Source organism: Rana temporaria, chromosome 6, assembly GCF_905171775.1.
Source record: "Rana temporaria chromosome 6, aRanTem1.1, whole genome shotgun sequence".
Lineage (NCBI taxonomy): Eukaryota > Metazoa > Chordata > Amphibia > Anura > Ranidae > Rana > Rana temporaria.
Window position 1 is genome coordinate 117,910,644 of NC_053494.1, and position 18,381 is coordinate 117,929,024.

At 47.4% G+C, this 18,381-nt stretch overlaps 1 protein-coding gene across 1 annotated transcript in view; it reads right to left on the minus strand.

Annotated features, from left to right (window-relative positions):
- Nucleotides 1-18,381, minus strand: part of LOC120943752 (alpha-aspartyl dipeptidase) — a 52,459-nt gene that overhangs the window by 2,892 nt on the left and 31,186 nt on the right. Inside the window, exons 5-7 of the mRNA XM_040357250.1 lie at nt 17,585-17,758; nt 6,121-6,180; nt 1,852-1,934 (exon numbers count right to left, since the gene is read on the minus strand). Coding sequence (XP_040213184.1) covers nt 1,852-1,934; nt 6,121-6,180; nt 17,585-17,758 — 317 coding nt within the window. The remainder of the gene's footprint in view (nt 1-1,851; nt 1,935-6,120; nt 6,181-17,584; nt 17,759-18,381) is intronic.

Sequence of the window (18,381 nt, forward strand, 5' to 3'; positions counted from 1 at the left end):
AAGTGGTTAACAAGGCGGCGTCCCAGAACGACCGCTCTTGCGCGGCCACGGGGGTGTGCAGTGCGGCCACGCCATGTTGCTAGGATACGGGGCGATCCCGATCACTGTAAAGAGCTGCGGCTCTTTAACCATGTAATCACAGCCGGTCACGTAGCTGTAAATTTAGGGACACAATTTTCTTTGATGGCCCACCATATGAAATGCAGGATTCCCAGAAGCAATGGCAAAATCGACGTGTAAATGATCCAAACTAGAGGGCGATTTTCAAGACACTTTCAATTGTTGTGACTATAGTCAAAGTAGCATACATCTTTAGATGTTTTATTTTTGGGTGGAATTCTACTTTTAAAGGAGTTGTAAAAGAAAAAAAATGTTTGCCTAAAATTAATGTCTGCAAGGTAGACAGACAGAATAGTGTAATGATTCTGTTAAAAAACGAGTAAATACCTATTAAATTCCTTCATCTATATCACCTCCGGCATTCTAGTTTCTGTTCTCTCATTCACCTCCGGGTTTGCATCGCTCGTTCATGTAAGAACTACAGTTCCCAGTATGAATTGCGGCACGCCCAGTAATTCACACCTCCTTGAAGTCTCTAACACGTAGAGAGCGTCCTGCCGCACAGATGTAGTTCCCGGGAGGGGGTGAGCACGTTACTGACCACCGCAGTAAAGCCTCCCATCACGGGGGTCAGTAAAATCAGACAAGCAGGAAGTGAACAGAACAGAGAAGAAATAGAGCAACTTCTGAGCAAAAACGAACAATGAGGAAGTGAAAAGAGGAATGTCTGCAGGTAAAGGATGCTTATTATGAAAAAAAAAAATCCTTTACAACCCCTTTAAGTCTAAACACAATGGTTTTAGTAATGCTTTATTCTTCACTGAGAATGTATATAACCGCTTCAGCCTCTGAAGATTTTACCGCTTCCTGACCAGAGCACTTTTTTCAATTTGTGTTGATTTAAGTGACAATTGCAGTTGTTCGATGCTGTACCCAAAACAAAATGTGCATCCTTTTTCCCCACAAACAGAGCTTTCTTTTGGTGGTATTTGGTCACCTCTGTGGTTTTTATTTTTTACGCAAAAAAAAAAACGTACGTTTTGCTACGGTATAATAAATATCCCCAAAAGTTTAAAAAAAAAAAAAAATTCTTCATCAGTTTAGGCAATTATATTCTTCTACATATTTTTGGTAAAAAAATCGCAATAGGTGTAAATTGATTGGTTTGCGCAAAAGTTAGAGCGCCTGCAAACTATGGGATTTTTGGCATTTGTATTGTTTTCTTACTAGCACTTGAGGTGATCTGCGACGGACAGATCGAAGACTTTTGATACTTTTTTGGGACCATTGGCACTTATACAGCGATCAGAGCTATAAAAATGCACTGATTACTGTGTAAATATCACTAACAGGGAAGGGATTAACACTAGGGGTGATCAAGGGGTTAAATGTGTGTTCCCGCAGCATGTTCTAACTGTGTGGGGATGTGAGTGACTAGGAGAGAAGCCATATCGTTTTTCCCGATATGGCTCCTCTGACAGCACAGCCAGCGGCGATCGTGCCCACCAGCCACGCGCATCGGGTCCCCTGCCATGTAGCGGGCGAGCGCCCCCTGGTGGCCAAAAACAGGTAGGTCGCACCCATACAAGATTTTGCCCAGGAGAGCCATTATACCGCAGTATATCTGCGTGACAGTCGGCAAGTGGTTAAAGAAAAAAGTAGGTATGAGCAATTAATTCTCTGAAGAACACTTGAAATGAAAGACGCTTGCTACATGCTATATTTGGTACAAACCATTGAATCATATATTTGTAATCATAAACTGCCCTCTCAGATTAAGTCAGCTCTTACCTTAAAAAGAGTCGGGCTTTGGTTTTGCCAAGAAGTGTTGCTTTATTCCCTTCGACTAAAAGCATACAACCCTCCCGAAGACCCTGAAAACACAGTAAGAAGAATTGGTGGTGAAGAAAATGTCCTTGTAGTTTATGGGCTCTTCCTGCAGCTAAGCAATTGTCTGCTCATGCGGTTGTACGGGCAGGTAGCTGTAGTGTCTGCAGGAATCTGACATTGCATCTGTGATCCATTGATTGTGGGTGACGAGCTGTGCAAATTTCATTTAAAAATCAATAAATGCAAGGGTTTTTACTAGCAAAATAATGTGGATTTATTTATTTACAAATGGTGACTTAGAATTTAGTCTCATGGTTGAAAGATTAAAAGCAAATTACGTGTACGTGATTGACTTTAAGTGGTTACACCAGGATGATGCCTGCAGCTACAGGCATTATCTTGGTATTGATTTTTTCAACTGGCAGATGAATGGCTTTTACAGGCAGCAGAAGGGGGTCGCCCCCACCAGTGACTCTCTGGGCTCTACCGTCCCACCAGCGAACCCGGCACTGAAGAAGGCAGTTCTGCTGGCTTGCCATAGAGCTCATTAAGGACCGGAAGGTACCCAATGAACTCTATGGTATAGGAAACTGGAAGTGACGAGTATTGTCATTGCTTCTGGTTTCCCCAGATGTAAACAGCACCATTTTTATATTTGGAAAGTATCTGATCATACCAATCTTGATGTTAACGCTTAATGATGTGAAGATGGCGGATGCAGGATCTTTGAAAAAAAAATGGTGCCCAACAGTATCAACTATGGAGTAGTTTGCTTGCTAAAGCTGGCTAAAGATGGGACGGTTTTTTATTTTTTTTTTCCAACCAGCGGGTTCAACAGAAAAATTAACTCCATTCCCCATCCACAGCTTCACTGTGGATAAGGAAATCCTCCCAGCTGAGCTATTGTATTTTGACAGCGGGGAATGATTGAGCAGAGAAAAATCAAACAGACCAGTTGTACAGAAACTGATTGGAAGACCAGTGTCTGTACAACTTCAGTGCCCATACATGGATCGACTCAGCCAAACTTTAATCCATGCATAATTGACTGAAGTGCGTCTGCAGAGACAGGGTCACATTAGAGGCTGTGCCATGGCTCTGGACCCGGACTCCCATAATCTTCCAGTTCAGGAAAGTCTGGGTTAGCCCCGAGTAGTCAAGGCCTTTGCTGAGGATAGGCAATCTGTATAGCTGCTGCATACATCTCAATTAGAGTTTGAGTAAAAGTAATTGTAGTAACACATATCTATGGTGTACAGAGTATATAATTAAAGAAAAAAAATGGTATCATAAATTTAGTTAGGCTTTATCTCCAAAACTCTTGATGGCAGCAGCATAGCCTAGATATGCCCTTGTACAAGGCATTAGTATGAGAAGGGCAGGCAAACTGATAAAAGGCATGGAGGAGTTCAGCTATGAGGAAAGATTAGAGTAGTGGTGGGCAAACTTTGAGAGGCGGAGATCTACCTGGACAACATAGAAGAGATCAAAGATCACTGGCAGGTGCGCCATTTACTCTGTGGAGTAATTGGTGACCCCCACAAGTCTAATGCTGGAGTTCATCATGAAAGCAGAACATCTAGTACTGTGGGCTGATTTCAGGCCTGGATGTCTGCTCTTATTTCTGACCAGTGTAAGTAGTATGTAGGGAAGTGTATAGAGGTCAGTGGTATTTAGGGCAGTGTTCAGAGATCCGTTGGATAAAGGGCAGTGTACAGACATCAGTTGGATAAAGGGTAGTGTACAGAGGTCGGTGGTATTTAGGGCAGTGTACAAAGATCAGTGTACAGAGATCAGTTGGATAAAGGGTAGTGTACAGAGGTAAGTGGTATTTAGGGCAGTGTACAGAGGTCGGTGGTATTTAGGGCAGTATATAGGGATCAGTTGGATAAAGGGTAGTGTACAGAGATTAGTATGTATGTAGGGCAGTGCACAGAGGTCAATAGGATGAAAAAAAGGTGTACAGTGATCAGCAGTATGAAAAGCACTGTATATGGAGGATCAGTAAGGCAGAGGTCAGGAGGGCATGGTGCCAGGAGGACATGTTGCAGGGGGGGGGGGTCAAGAAGACAGTGCATGGGGCTCAGGAAGGTGCCGTGCAGGGGGGTGAGGAGTAATGACTGATGGGTAGAAATGACCAATAATTCAGGGATCGATTAGAAAGAGAGGGCTGCTGAGAACAGGGAGAGGGAAGCAATGATCTTCACATCACTCGTTCCTGCAACTTTGCAGGGACATGGTTAAGGGGGAGGAGATCTGAGGGCCAAAATTCACAGGAGTAATAGCTTGGGTGTGTTCAGGCAAAAGCCTGAACCCACCCGAGCTAGTCGGGAAGCAGCGCCCACCCCCTTTGCACGTGTGTGGCTGCAGGTGGGAGCTGCCTCTGCAGCCTAGGATTGGGTGACTGCACACCTGCACCATTCCGCACCTCTGAGGGAAATCGCTAGGTCACAAGGGCAGGGATCTATTCGCAATCTACTGGTCATTTTGCAGCGGTCGACCATTAGATCGTGATTGACGGGTTCATGACCCTGGGATTAAAGGAACTTATTTTATTCTCTCTTGAGAAGAGGCAAGTAAGGGCGGATATGATCACTGTGTGTAATAACATAAATGGTCCATATAGTGAGTTTGCTGTGGAGTTATTTAAGGTCATGACAAAGAACACTCTTTACTGCTGGAGGAAAAGAGATTTAACTTTCACATAAGGAAAGACTTCTTCACAGTAAGATGTAAAAATGTGGAAAAGGGTCACTCAGGAAGTTCTGGACAGTTCAGCAGATAGTTTTAAAAAAATAACTAGATGCCTTCCTAAATGTACAAAATATCACTAGATATTAGCGTTTATGGGTAACATCATCAGGGATTGTTGATCCAGGAAATATCCAATTGCCTCCTGGGGGGATCAGGAAGAAAAAAAATATTCCCCACTAGAGCAAAATGGACTACGTTTCAAATAATTTTTTTGGGAGTTTCCCGGTGGGCCGATGGCTCAGTGGGCCGGCTTTAGTGACAGCAGACCACCGCCCCCTCCGTTCCTTTGTCTCTCCCTTCCCGCAGTGCTCACCTCCTCTTCCTCCCTGCAGCGCTCACCTGGGGGAAACAGAGAAGCAGTGGAGGACCAGAGGAGCAGAGACGACAACAGAGGAGCATGGGGGGAGGGGACAGACAGCTGACTCAACAGCTATGGCCTGGGAGTTTCTCACTTTTGCCTAATCTTGTCCCATAAGGGGGGGCACCAAACTGATTCTTTGCCCGAGTGAAATAATGTCTAGCTTCCCCAATGGTACTGCCTATAAGAGTACCAGTACCAGCCGTTCTACTCTAATAAAGTAGAATGGATAGTGGTTAGTGAAGGGGGAGAGGGGGCTTGGGTGGCCTGGGGGGGGGGGGGGTGCGGGAGTTGTCCCGCTGCCATGGGAGAGACCTGTCAAAGTGGGCCAGTCTGGATGAAGTCCAGGGCCACATTTTTGTCCCAGTCCAGCCCTGTTCTCAACCCAACTATGAAACTATGCAAGCTTATTTTTTTTTTTTAAGTTTTAGCAATAGACACTCAGAAGAATAAAAACATTTGGTTTTGGAGACATGATGCATCAGCATTTGTTTTCTCCATGTCTCTAGTAGCCATGGCAATGAATAACTATTCCTCTAATGAAGAGAAAAACTGAAGTTGAAAAAACAATTTAGTAGCTTAATAGTTAATGTTAATGTAAAACCTGCTGACAGCATCTCATAAAAAACCCTTGAGGTTTTTCACCTTAATGCATTCTATGTATTAAGGTGAACACCCTCCTGTCATGCAGCAGCCCCCCCCCCCCCCCCCCCCAAGCCCCGATGACAGTAACGAGCACACCAGCTCCTGCCAGTGTCTCGTGTCCTGATTGGATAGATTGATAGCAGCACAGCCATTGGCTCCCACTGCTGTCAAGCAAATCCAATGACACAGGCGCGGGGCCAAGTCCTGCTGTCTGGGTCAATGGATGCAGTAGCAGGATGCGGGAGTGCACCCGCACGGGTGTCCCGAAAGAGAGCGCTTCTCCGATGGGGCACTTAAGAGGAGGAGCCACCAGTGCCGCTGAGGAACACCAGAAGAAGAGGAGGAGGATCAGGGCCACCCTGTGTAAAACTGCCACTGCACAGAGGAGGCAAGTATGACATGTTTTTTTTTTTTTTTAAATAACAAACACCTCACAAGGGTTTAGTGACCCTTTAAATTCAGTTCATACATACAAGAACAGGAGGAGTGTCTGGTTCTTCGTGGTACTGAGATATCCGTTGCTCTCGTGTCTCCTGAACAGACAAAGCAGAACATTAGTACGTACAGATAACATATTTAAGTAACATCACAGTGAGCAATAAATGGACATAATTGACTAAAAATCCTACTGATTTCATATAAGTGGCTTGTCAGAAGCTGATCTAAACATCTATGGAAACAGTTTACACAATGGGAGGACAATGGTCAATTGCTTTCAGGCCTCTTGCACACAGGGCTTAACACCACTTTTTTAAAGTGGTTGTAAACCCACTTTTTTTACTTTTACCTACAGGTAAGCCTATAACAAGGCTTACCTGTAGGTAAGGAGAATATATCCTAAACCTGCACGGTTTAGGATATATTCCCCTCGCAATGCGCCACGGCGCATGTGCAGGGGGGATCTACGGCGAAAGGACCGGCAGCCGCCGGACCTTGCCGAGCTTTAAATCTCCCGCGCGGGAGTGACGTCATCGCCGCTCCAGCCAATCACAGCGCTGGAGCGGCGATACCCCGGAAGACACGCCGAGGCAAGATGAAATCTCGCTCGGCGTGGACCAGGTAAGTATTACACACCTCGTTCCGAGGTAAGTATTTCATAATGAGCTAATATGCGGTGCATATTAGCTCATCATGACTTTTGCCTTACAGGAGAAAAAAAAAAAATTTGATGCGGGTTTACAACCGCTTTAAGGCTTTTTACTTTTTTTTCAGTCTGTAAAAGCACCTCTACATTAGCCTATTTAGCCATGCACACATGGGCATACAGGCATATTAGATGAGGAGCGTTTAAAGTCTAAAAAAAAACAAACATCACCAGCGCTTTCAGGAGAGCAGTGCTTAAGAAAGAGAAAAACAACTTGTGTAAATGCGCTTAGACGTGTTTAGTGCTTGAGCGTTCATTCATTCCAATGGCCAGAATAAATGAATATTCTGGAAAATGGAATCTATAAACCCTCAAACGGTTAATGCGCCTGACTGAGTGTGCAAAACTCATATTCGGGTACATTTTTTGAACTGCTTTTCTCCTGCCATAAAAAAAGGTGTTTAGTGGAGCTGAGCAAACGTTTTCTTGAGGCCTAAAGCATTTTTTTTTGCAATGAGTGTTCTTTCTGCTTCTGGTTTATGACTCCCTGGGCAAACATATGGAGGATGTGAAAAAGGGAGACCTCTTGTGGAAAAAAAGTAAGTAAGACAAGTAGTCTACTCATTTGATGACAACACAAGAGTGGAGTCACAGTGGCACAAGCACTTTGAATTTTGTGATTTGGATCTAGAAGATACATTTCTTTGGACGCTTTATTTACAATAAACACTTTATATAGGATGGGTTTTCTGATTGTGGACTGACACAAAACAACAAGCACTTTATATTGATTTGTTTATAAGGTTCATACATCAATCGCCCAATACATTATGACCACCAGTGTAATATTGAGTAGGCCCCCTTTTGCCACGAAAAACAGCTCTGAGCTATTAAGGCATAAACTTCACTAGACCTCAGAATGTATGCTGTGCAGTGTTGCCAACCTACCAGATTGAAATTTACTGACACAACACCCAAAACTTACTGGCACAGCCAAGTTTTTACTGGCATTTCCAAAAGTTACAAAATTACAGTTTTAAGTGCAAATTAGAGTATTTAGGCTACAAACAAGTACAATATGCAATTAGCAATATCATTTAAGGTAGATAATAAGGCAAAAACATATATTTTTTTTTATATAGTAAGTAGCTAAGGCACCGGCCTCAGGAGGGCAAGAAATCAGAATAGGCAGTACACATACATAAAATTGACTCTCACAGTGACACTGACAGCAGTGTGTGTAGCAGCACAGATGATGATGACACCTCACCGACATGACATGTTCTCTCCTGAGTCACAGTGACAGTCTCCCTGAGCCTAGTGGTCGCTTCAGTCCACTCCAGTCTAAACAGCACTGACTGTCCCGGGTCCAGCCTGCCTTGTTCCCGTATCGCAGAACCGCACACGAGGCTCTGGCAGCTCTGCTTGGCTCCATTGCACTATGACATCACACGACATGCTCAGGCACCGCCTCCACCAGAGCTGCCCATTCACACTGTAGCAAGCACTCGGTTGGTCCCAGCTGGCTTCGGACCCAGCCGAGCATCACAGCCATATTTTTTACTGGCAACTTTTTACTTTTACTGGCATTTACTGTCAGGAGAAAATTGCCTGTTTTTTACTGGCTGCCAGTAAAAGTACTGACGGTTGGCAACACTGATGCTGTGGTATCTGGCATCTGTGGTAAGCTGTCAGTAGATTCTTTTGATTCTGTAAAATGCTATGTGGAGCCTCCATGGATCGGACTTACTAACGATCTGAACTGTGAGTAGCTGGTGACTACAGCCGTGTGCAATTCTGACCAGGGAATTTCACAGGTCAGAAGTGCAGAACAATCACCAGCTACTCACAGTGCAGTGCACGTAATGTAGCTGTGTAAAAGAGAATTGGATTTCAGATCTATGTTGTGTGGGAAAAAGCTGAGGAGATCTTGCTGCCTGTGCTCAGGCTGTGTATGTACAGTGCAGGGATGGGAGCTATGCCGTCCTCACTCCTCTTAAGTGGTTACCCGTGCCCTCTCTGACCCGTGCCCTCTCTCCTTCCATCAGTGACCCATGCCCTTTCTCCTTCCAGCGGTGGCCCGTGCCCTCTCTCCTTCTAGCGGTGGCCTGTGCCCTCTCTCTTTCCAGCGGTGACCCGTGCCCTCTCTCTTTCCAGCGGTGACCTGTGCCCTCTCTCCTTCCAGTGGTGACCCCTGTCCTCTGCCCTGACAGTGGTCACCCCTTTCCTTTGCCCTGCCACAGTGACCCCTGTCCTCTGCCCTACTGATTCCCAATACACTGCCTTACCAACTCTTGTACACTGCCCAGCTGACCCCTGTATTGTCACGGAACCATGAACCAGACGTACAACAAGAGATAAGTGAAAATAAGAAGGCTTTATTGAAAATCAAGCTGTAAAGCAAAAGTCCAAACGGATGGTTAAACAGAGTCTTGCGAAGCCAGAGGTCAGGAACCAGAAGGGTGGTCGGACGAAGCCAGGATCAGGAACCAGCAGGGAAGTCAGACGAAGCCAGGATCAGGAACCAGCAGGGAAGTCAGACGAAGCCAGGATCGGAACCAAAAGCAGCAGCAGTCTTAGAAGCATGTGAACACAGGAGGACCAAGCAAGGAACTGAAGCCACAGAGCTCCTATATATGTGAGCCAGGCATCCAGCTCCTCCCAGTGGGAAGGAGGAGCCGCAGGGTGGGAGGCTACAAGAGTCCCAGAAACCAAGATGGCCGCCAGCACATGTCAAACGAAGGAGACAGGAGAGAGGTAAGACCATGACAGTACCTCCCCCTCAAGGGCCCCTCCTCCGCGGTGCAAAAAACGGTTTCTGAGGGAAACGTGCGTGGAAGGCTCGGAGCAAGGCAGGAGCATGGACATCTGCGGAGGGAACCCAGGAACGCTCCTCTGGACCGTAACCACGCCAGTGGACCAAAAACTGCACCCGACCGCGGACCAGGCGTGAGTCCAGGATATTGCTCACCTCATACTCCTCATGATTGCCCACTTGGACCGGACGAGGCCGAGGAACCGAGGAAGTGAAGCGATTGCACACCAGTGGCTTCAACAGGGAGACATGAAACACGTTGGAGATCCGCATGCCAGGAGGAAGCGCAAGGGCATAGGCTACCGGGTTTACCCTGCGAAGCACTCGGAAGGGACCAACAAAGCGAGGAGCCAGCTTGGGAGTGGGCACTCGAAGGTTGAGGTTGCGAGTGGACAACCATACACGGTCTCCGACCTGGTAGGAAGGAGCAGGCGCTCGTCTGCGATCAGCCTGGAGTTTCTGGCGCTGCGCAGAGACCTCAAGGGACTTCTGGATCTGTACCCAAGAGGCGCGTAGGACGGAAAGGTGATCCTCCACAGCCGGAATATCCTGGGGAGAGAATGCCTCCGGTAACACGGCAGGTTGGAACCCATAATTGGCCATGAAGGGAGACGTCCCAGAGGAAGAGTTCACCGCCGTGTTCCTGGCAAACTCAGCCCAAGGCAGGAGGTCAACCCAATTGTCCTGGTGATCGGAGACATAGCAACGAAGGAATTGCTCCAAGGCCTGATTGGATCGTTCTGCGGCCCCATTGGACTGAGGGTGGTAGGCCGAGGAGAAGGAGAGATGAATCCCCAACTGGGAGCAAAAGGCGCGCCAGAACCTGGACACAAACTGACTCCCCCGATCCGACACTATCTCCTTGGGCAAACCGTGCAACCGGAAGACCTCCCAGGCAAAAATCGTGGCCAATTCTTGTGCAGAGGGTAACTTCTTGAGAGGAACACAGTGGCACATTTTGGAAAACCGATCCACAATCATGAGAATGACCGTATGGCCTCGGGATGCAGGGAGATCCACAATGAAATCCATCCCCAGGTGTGACCATGGGCGCTCCCCGGTGGCTATGGGTTGCAGCAGGCCCAACGGAAGGTGCCGAGGGGACTTACTCTGGGCACAAACGGAGCATGCCGCTACATATGCGGCGATGTCGGAACGTAGGGAAGGCCACCAGAACAGACGTGAAACAGCCCAGGACAGCTGATTCTTACCAGGATGCCCCGCGGTCTTGGAGTTATGGTAGGTTCGCAACAACCGAGTGCGCAACTCCTCAGGCACAAAACATCTGCCGTTGGGTCTCCCAGAGGGAGCACCAGATTGAGCCGCCAAAATCTGCTCACCAAGGGGAGAGGTCAGGCTGGTGCGAATGGCGGCCAGGATCTGATTCGGAGGTATGACCGAAGTCGGTATAGATTCCTCCCTGGACAGCTCGGAGTACTGCCGTGATAAGGCATCCGCCCTGATGTTCTTGGAACTGGGTAGGTAGGAGACCACGTAATTAAAACGTGACAAGAACAGAGCCCATCTGGCCTGACGTGGTGTCAATCTCTTGGCCTCAGAAAGGTAGGTCAGATTCTTGTGGTCCGTCAGGATGAGAACCGGAACCACGGAGCCCTCGAGCAAGTGCCTCCACTCTTTGAGAGCCTGCACTATGGCCAATAACTCCCTGTCACCAATCTGATAGTTGCACTCCGCGGGTGACAGTTTCCGGGAGTAAAACCCACAAGGAAGCAGCGGACCCCCTGGTGTTCTACGCTGAGACAGAAGGGCGCCTACTCCCGTCTCAGATGCGTCCACCTCGAGGACAAAGGGCAACCCAGGGTTGGGATGAGACAGAATCGGGGCCGACACAAAGGCGGATTTTAGGGCCTCAAAAGCCCGGATGGCCTTGAGCGGCCAGACCTGGGAATTACTGCCCTTCCTGGTCAGATCCGTGAGAGGCTTGGCCAGCATGGAGAAGTCCCTGATGAACTTCCGATAATAATTGGCGAAGCCCAAAAAGCGCTGCAAGGAACGAAGACCACTGGGCTGAGGCCACTGTAAGACAGCCGAAACCTTCTCAGGGTCCATGGAGAACCCCTCAGCGGAAATGATGTAACCTAAGAAGGTTACCTGGGATCGGTGAAATTCGCATTTCTCAAGCTTACCGAACAGCTTGTTCTCTCGTAACCGTTGCAACACTCGCTTGACATCCAGAATGTGGGCCTCCATGGATTCAGAGTATACCAAGATGTCATCCAAATAGACCACCACACACTGCTGCAACAGGTCACGGAAAACATCGTTGATGAATTCCTGAAAGACTGCGGGCGCATTGCACAACCCAAAGGGCATAACCAAGGATTCATAATGACCGGTCCTGGTGTTAAACGCGGTCTTCCACTCATCGCCCGCCTTGATCCTTACCAGGTTATATGCCGCCCTCAAGTCGAGTTTGGTAAAGACCGTGGCCCCCTTAAGGCGATCGAACAGCTCGGAAATCAAGGGTATCGGGTAAGCGTTCTTGATCGTGATGCGATTAAGGCCCCTGTAATCGATGCAAGGCCTCAACTCACCGCCCTTCTTTTTCACAAAGAAAAATCCAGCCCCTGCCGGGGACGAGGATTTGCGAATGTGACCACGGGACAGCGCCTCCATCACGTACTCCTCCATGGCCTCATTCTCCGCAACCGACAGTGGATAGACCCTGCCGCGAGGAGGAACGGCACCAGGTTGTAACTCTATGGCACAATCGTATGGGCGGTGCGGAGGTAGGGCAACTGCGCGCACCTTATCGAATACATCCCGGTACTCCTCGTATTCAGGAGGCAACAGAGAGTCCGAGGAAGTACACAGCAACTTGACAGGCCCATGGATGCAACTAGCCCCACACTGTGGTGACCATGAGAGGATCTCGGCCGATCTCCAGTCAAAAGTCGGATTATGCTTCTGGAGCCAGGGGTACCCCAAGACCACCGAGTAGTGTGGAGACGAAATAACCTGGAAGCAGACTGACTCTCTGTGAACGGCACCAATGGCTATCCCCACTGGAAGGGTCTCATGAGTCACGTGTGACGGCTGGAGGGGTCTGCCGTCTATCGCCTCTAGAGCCAGCGGGGAACCTCGAGCCTGCAGAGGAATGGAATTGGCGGCAGCGAACTCACTATCAATGAAAAAACCACCAGCACCAGAGTCCACCAACGCCTGGGTCGTCACCGAGCCCCCGACCCAGGAGAGGACAACAGTGATCAGTGGTTTATCAACACGGGAAACCGGGGACGAGGAGACTCCACCCAAGATCTGCCCCCGACAGGATCTCAGGTGCGAGCGTTTCCCGGACGGTTCGGACATGCCAACCGAAAATGCCCACCGAGACCACAGTACGTGCATCGGCCCTCGCGTCTCCGGAGTACCCTCTCCCCCTCGGACAGGCGAGCAAACCCCAGCTGCATGGGTTCACCCCCAGACAAGTCAACCCCAGGAGGCGTGGGAGGAGAGGGAGGCACGGGTGGGACAGCAAACGTAGGCGCCAAACTGTTAGGAGGCCTCCGCAGGCTCTCCTTAAAGGAAGGTCTCTCCCTGAGTCTGGTATCAATCAAAATCAGGAAAGAAATAAGAGCCTCGAGCTCCACTGGTAGGTCCTTAGCTGCAACTTCATCCTTCAAGGCATCCGAGAGACCATGAGAGAAAGCAGCGACCAGAGCCTCATTATTCCAGCCCACCTCTGCTGCCAGGGTACGAAACTCAATGGCGTATTCGGCTACGGATCGTGAACCCTGTCTGACGGACATAAGGAGCTTCGCAGCAGAGGCGGCGCGAGCCGGCACATCGAATACCTTCCGAAGAGAAGCAACAAAACCGGAAAACTCGGCAACCACCGGATTGTTGTTCTCCCATAAAGGGCTGGCCCAGGCCAAGGCCTTGTCCGAGAGCAGCGAGATCAAGAAGCCCACCTTTGATCTCTCAGTGGGAAAGGCATGTGGCAGCAACTCAAAATAAATGCCCAATTGGTTAAGGAAACCTCGGCACTGAGTTGGCTCTCCCCCAAATCGCTGTGGAAGGGGGGCAGAACCGGTCATACCCCGAAACACCGCAGGCGCAACAACAGGTGTCGGGGTAGACTCTGGGCCGTGCGTTCAAGCAGGGTTTGCAACGCCACGGCGAACTGACCCAACAGGTAATCCTGCTGATCAAGTCTGGCAACCAGCGTGGGTAGCGAGGATGGCCCTGTACCGTCAAAATTCATGGCTTGGTCCTAATGTCACGGAACCATGAACCAGACGTACAACAAGAGATAAGTGAAAATAAGAAGGCTTTATTGAAAATCAAGCTGTAAAGCAAAAGTCCAAACGGATGGTTAAACAGAGTCTTGCGAAGCCAGAGGTCAGGAACCAGAAGGGTGGTCGGACGAAGCCAGGATCAGGAACCAGCAGGGAAGTCAGACGAAGCCAGGATCAGGAACCAGCAGGGAAGTCAGACGAAGCCAGGATCGGAACCAGAAGCAGCAGCAGTCTTGGAAGCATGTGAACACAGGAGGACCAAGCAAGGAACTGAAGCCACAGAGCTCCTATATATGTGAGCCAGGCATCCAGCTCCTCCCAGTGGGAAGGAGGAGCCGCAGGGTGGGAGGCTACAAGAGTCCCAGAAACCAAGATGGCCGCCAGCACATGTCAAACGAAGGAGACAGGAGAGAGGTAAGACCATGACATGTATGCTGTCCTAAAAAAAGAATAATAACCCCCGATACACTTGCCTACAAACTGCTGGTGCTACCCTATACCCTGCTGACCCCCTGTACTTTTCCCTGCTGACCTTCCATCCTCTGCCCCCCTGACATTTTTTACTGCACCCCAACATCAGACAGGATAGATCCATCACTGGGGTCCTGACCACTGCAATTCAGGATCATCCCTCAAGACCTGCAGATTTAGAGATGCTCTGACCTTGTCAAAGTCGTTCAAATCCTTACTCTTGATAATTAATTTTTTACAACATATCAAACTTAAGGGACAACATGTTTACTTGCTGCCTAATATATCCCACCCACTTACAGGTGCCACTGTTATGAGATCAAAACAAGGAACTACAAGTGATCTCATTGGAGATATAAAACTTGACTGGAGTGACCTTTTTATGGACATTTGTTGCTCTATTGTTCTCTTGCATTATGTAATTATATTAGGGGCAATGCAGGTGGTTATTTTAACTTTATACTTGGCCAAGTTTTTTAGCCATTTGTAATGTTGAGTTTGATGTAAATAAAATAGGTGTATTTCTATGTAGGAGCTTTTGAACTTTGGTGCATTCAATTGATATCATTGCTTTCAATATAAGATGGAAGGTAGAGTTTCAGAGACAGAGATATTTTAGATTTTTTTTTTTTGGAAAACACTCTTTTGGATACTCACCCTTGTAGGAATAATAGAAAAACTAGAGGTACTATGGGGATGTTTGTCACCACATATTCAGCCCAATATACAAAGGAAACTGCTATAGGGACACAGCGGACACTGCAATAGGGGGGACCCTTTTAGGGACCCCATCACCCCTGGGGACAAGGACCCCATCTCCAGACCCCATCTCCAAACCATGTTGGAGCTCTCCTGCAGCTGCAGGAGAGCTCCAACCCTCCTCTGGTCCTACTCCAGACCCTTTTTCTGCTTTCAAGCAATGCATCCAGCTTCTTTTCAGCAGCAGCACAAGGACTGTGATGCAAGGGAGAGTGGGGGGACACAACTTCTGATGTTGGGGTGCCTCTTGAAATCTAATGTAAAGGGGAGGGGAGAGGGATGCGATGGGCATCTAATCTTACAGATACAACCGGCCCTTTTGAGGGCAATCACTGCTGATGCAGCTCACGATAAAATGGAGTTTGACACCCCTGCTTTAAATGGTCTCCCAGTCTGGTTCAGTAGGAATCACAATCATGGGAAAGACTGCTGACCTGACAGTTCTGAAGAAAACTATCATTGACACCAGGGCTCAAGTCCTGCGGGAACGCGTGGGAATGGAGTTCCTGCACTTTTTTCACAGCAGGAACGCAGTTCCCTTTGCAGGACTAGAGCAGTTGAGCCGCCCGAGCCAATCCTTCACTAAGCGGCGATGCCCAGCTCGAGTCACTGTCAGGGGCAGGCGAACCTTAGTAATCCTTTATGTTAATGGCTGCTTCCTGTATATGGATTCATCAGGTAGTGTGCGGGTATTCCGTCACTTCCTCCATGCCGCAATGTCTCCTGGGAGCTTTTGTCATTGTTCCCAGGAGACATTGCGGAGGTCTGCCGCAAGTTATTAAAGTTCTTTCTAAATCCCGTGATAACTCGCGGCAGACCTCCGCAATGTCTCCTGGGAACAATGACAAAAGCTCCCAGTAGACATTGCGGCATCGAGGAAGTGACGTAATACCCGCACACTACCCGATGAATCCATATACAGGAAGTGGGCAGTAACAAAGGATTACTAAGGTACAGTGGATGGGAAAAAAAAAAACACGCGCTTTAGTAATTATGCATATGATCGTATCATTTTTTTTTTCCCCAGGACTTGACCCCTGATTGACACCCTCCATAAGGAGGGAAATCCTCAAAATGTAATTGCAAGAGAAGTTGGATGTTCCCAAAGTGCTGTATCAAAGCACATTAATAGAAAGTTATGTGCAAGGGAAAAGTGTGGAAGAAAAAAGGTGCAGCCTGGAAAGGATTGTCAGGAAAAGGTCATTCAAAAGTGTTGGGGCTTTCACAAGGAGTGGACTGAGGCTGGAGTCCGTGCATCAAGAGCCACCACACACAGGCGGATCCTGGACATGGGCTTTAAATGTTGTATTCCTCTTGTCAAGCCACTCCTGAACAACAAATAACGTCAGAAGCGACTTACCTGGGCTAAGGAAAAACAGACCTGGTCTGTTGCTCAGTGGTCCAAAGTCCTCTTTTCTGATGAGAGCAAATTTTGCATCTACTTTGAAAACCAAGGAGCCAGAGGGAGGAAGAATGGAGAGGCACACACTGCAAGATGCTTGAAGTCCAGTGTGAAGTTTCCACAGTCTGTGTTGATTTGGGGAGCCATGTCATCTGCTGTTGTTGGTCCACTGTGCTTCATTAAGTGCAGGGTCAACGCAACCATCTACCAGGAGATTTTGGAGCACTTCATGCTTCCTTCCGCAGACAAGCTCTATGGGGATGCTCACTTCATTTTCCAGCAGGACTTGGCACCTGCCCACACTGCCAAAAGCACCAAAACCTGGTTCAATGACCGTGGGATTACTGTGCTTGATTGGCCAGCAAACTCGGCTGACCTGAACCCCATAGAGAATCTATGGGGCATTGCCAAGAGAGTTTGAAAGACATTAGACCAAACAATGCAGAAGAGCTGAAGCATCCTGGTCTTTTATAACACCTCAACAGTGCCACAGGCTGATAGCTTCCATGCCACGCCGCATTGAGGCAGTAATTGCTGCTAAAGGGGCCCAAACCAAGTACTGAGTACATATGCATGCTTATACGTTTCAGAGGTCCGATACAATCCTTGTTTTATTAATTGCATGTAATTTCAAATTTTCTGAGATTGTGGATTTGGGGTTTTCATGAGTTTTTCAAATCACGGCTTGAACTATCTTGCTTTGCATGTAATGAGTCTCATAGATTAGTTTCCTCTTTTAAGTTGCATTAGTGAAATAAATGAACTTTTGCATGATATTCTAATTTTTTGAGTTTCACCTGTACTGCTGATAAATGCACAATATTTTTTTCTCTTATTTGTTTTATACTATCTTATTGGTTTTAATTGACTCATTTGTTTTGGGTGGAGTTCTGTTAAAAAAAAAATCATGGTTGTGTTTGTCTGTAGCCAGGTAGACTATCTATGTAGGCTAAAACGTGTGAACAAGTGCTACCCTGATGCTTACTTGGTATAGCAATAAAGTCATACTTTCATTTAAAGATATTGTTGGTTGACAGTTTTCATTCAGCTAATGTGGTGTGTTGCGGTGCCATGCAACACATTACGCAAGCCAAACGCATAGTTGTGAAAGGGGACTCAATTAAATTGACAATATAAATAAACATACCCCCATGTGCCTGCTGTTGACATCTGCATCCAGGTAATGAGGGTTTATGTTGAATGTAACTAATCCAAGAGCCAGTAGAGATGGTGGGTACACAATTGGCATATCATTAGTTGTGTTGATGCTAACAGTAGCCACATTAGTACCAGCACTGGAACCAATATAAGGGATCCCATCCTGGAATCAAATACAAGAATACATTAATAATCATATGTTTGCAAAAAATGACCAGGGAGATGTACATGCCAGAAATTCTAATTTGCAGTGTATATGTATAATCAACCACATCACTATATTAAACACATTTCACATTTTAAACATCAAACACTTCAATAGCATGACAACAGTCTGTACTTTAATTACCGATAAACCTAGGTAGGTCAGATTCTATTAATTGTACTTATTTTATAGCAAGCCAATTTATGCTTTACACACTACATTATTCACTTCATGTTCTCAATATCCCTTCATCAGACATGCAGACAAGCAAACTAAGAACATTATTTGGTTGGAAGCCAATTAGGTTACCATGCAAACACAGGGAGCACATGCAAACTATATCCAAATATGATCTTTAAGTGATGTTGAATAGGAATGACTGGACATGACATATTCCTAATGGTTAATAAGCAGTAGGTGCCTACACCCATCGCATCCTTAGCAACCACTGATGTCACCCAGACTATTCACTTACATAGCCAGGGACCTGGGAGAAGCAGTTGCATCAGTTAGATCCCCTTGTGAGTGGTTATTTTGATCACGTGATGGCTTCACATGATTACATTTTACTTTTATTTCGA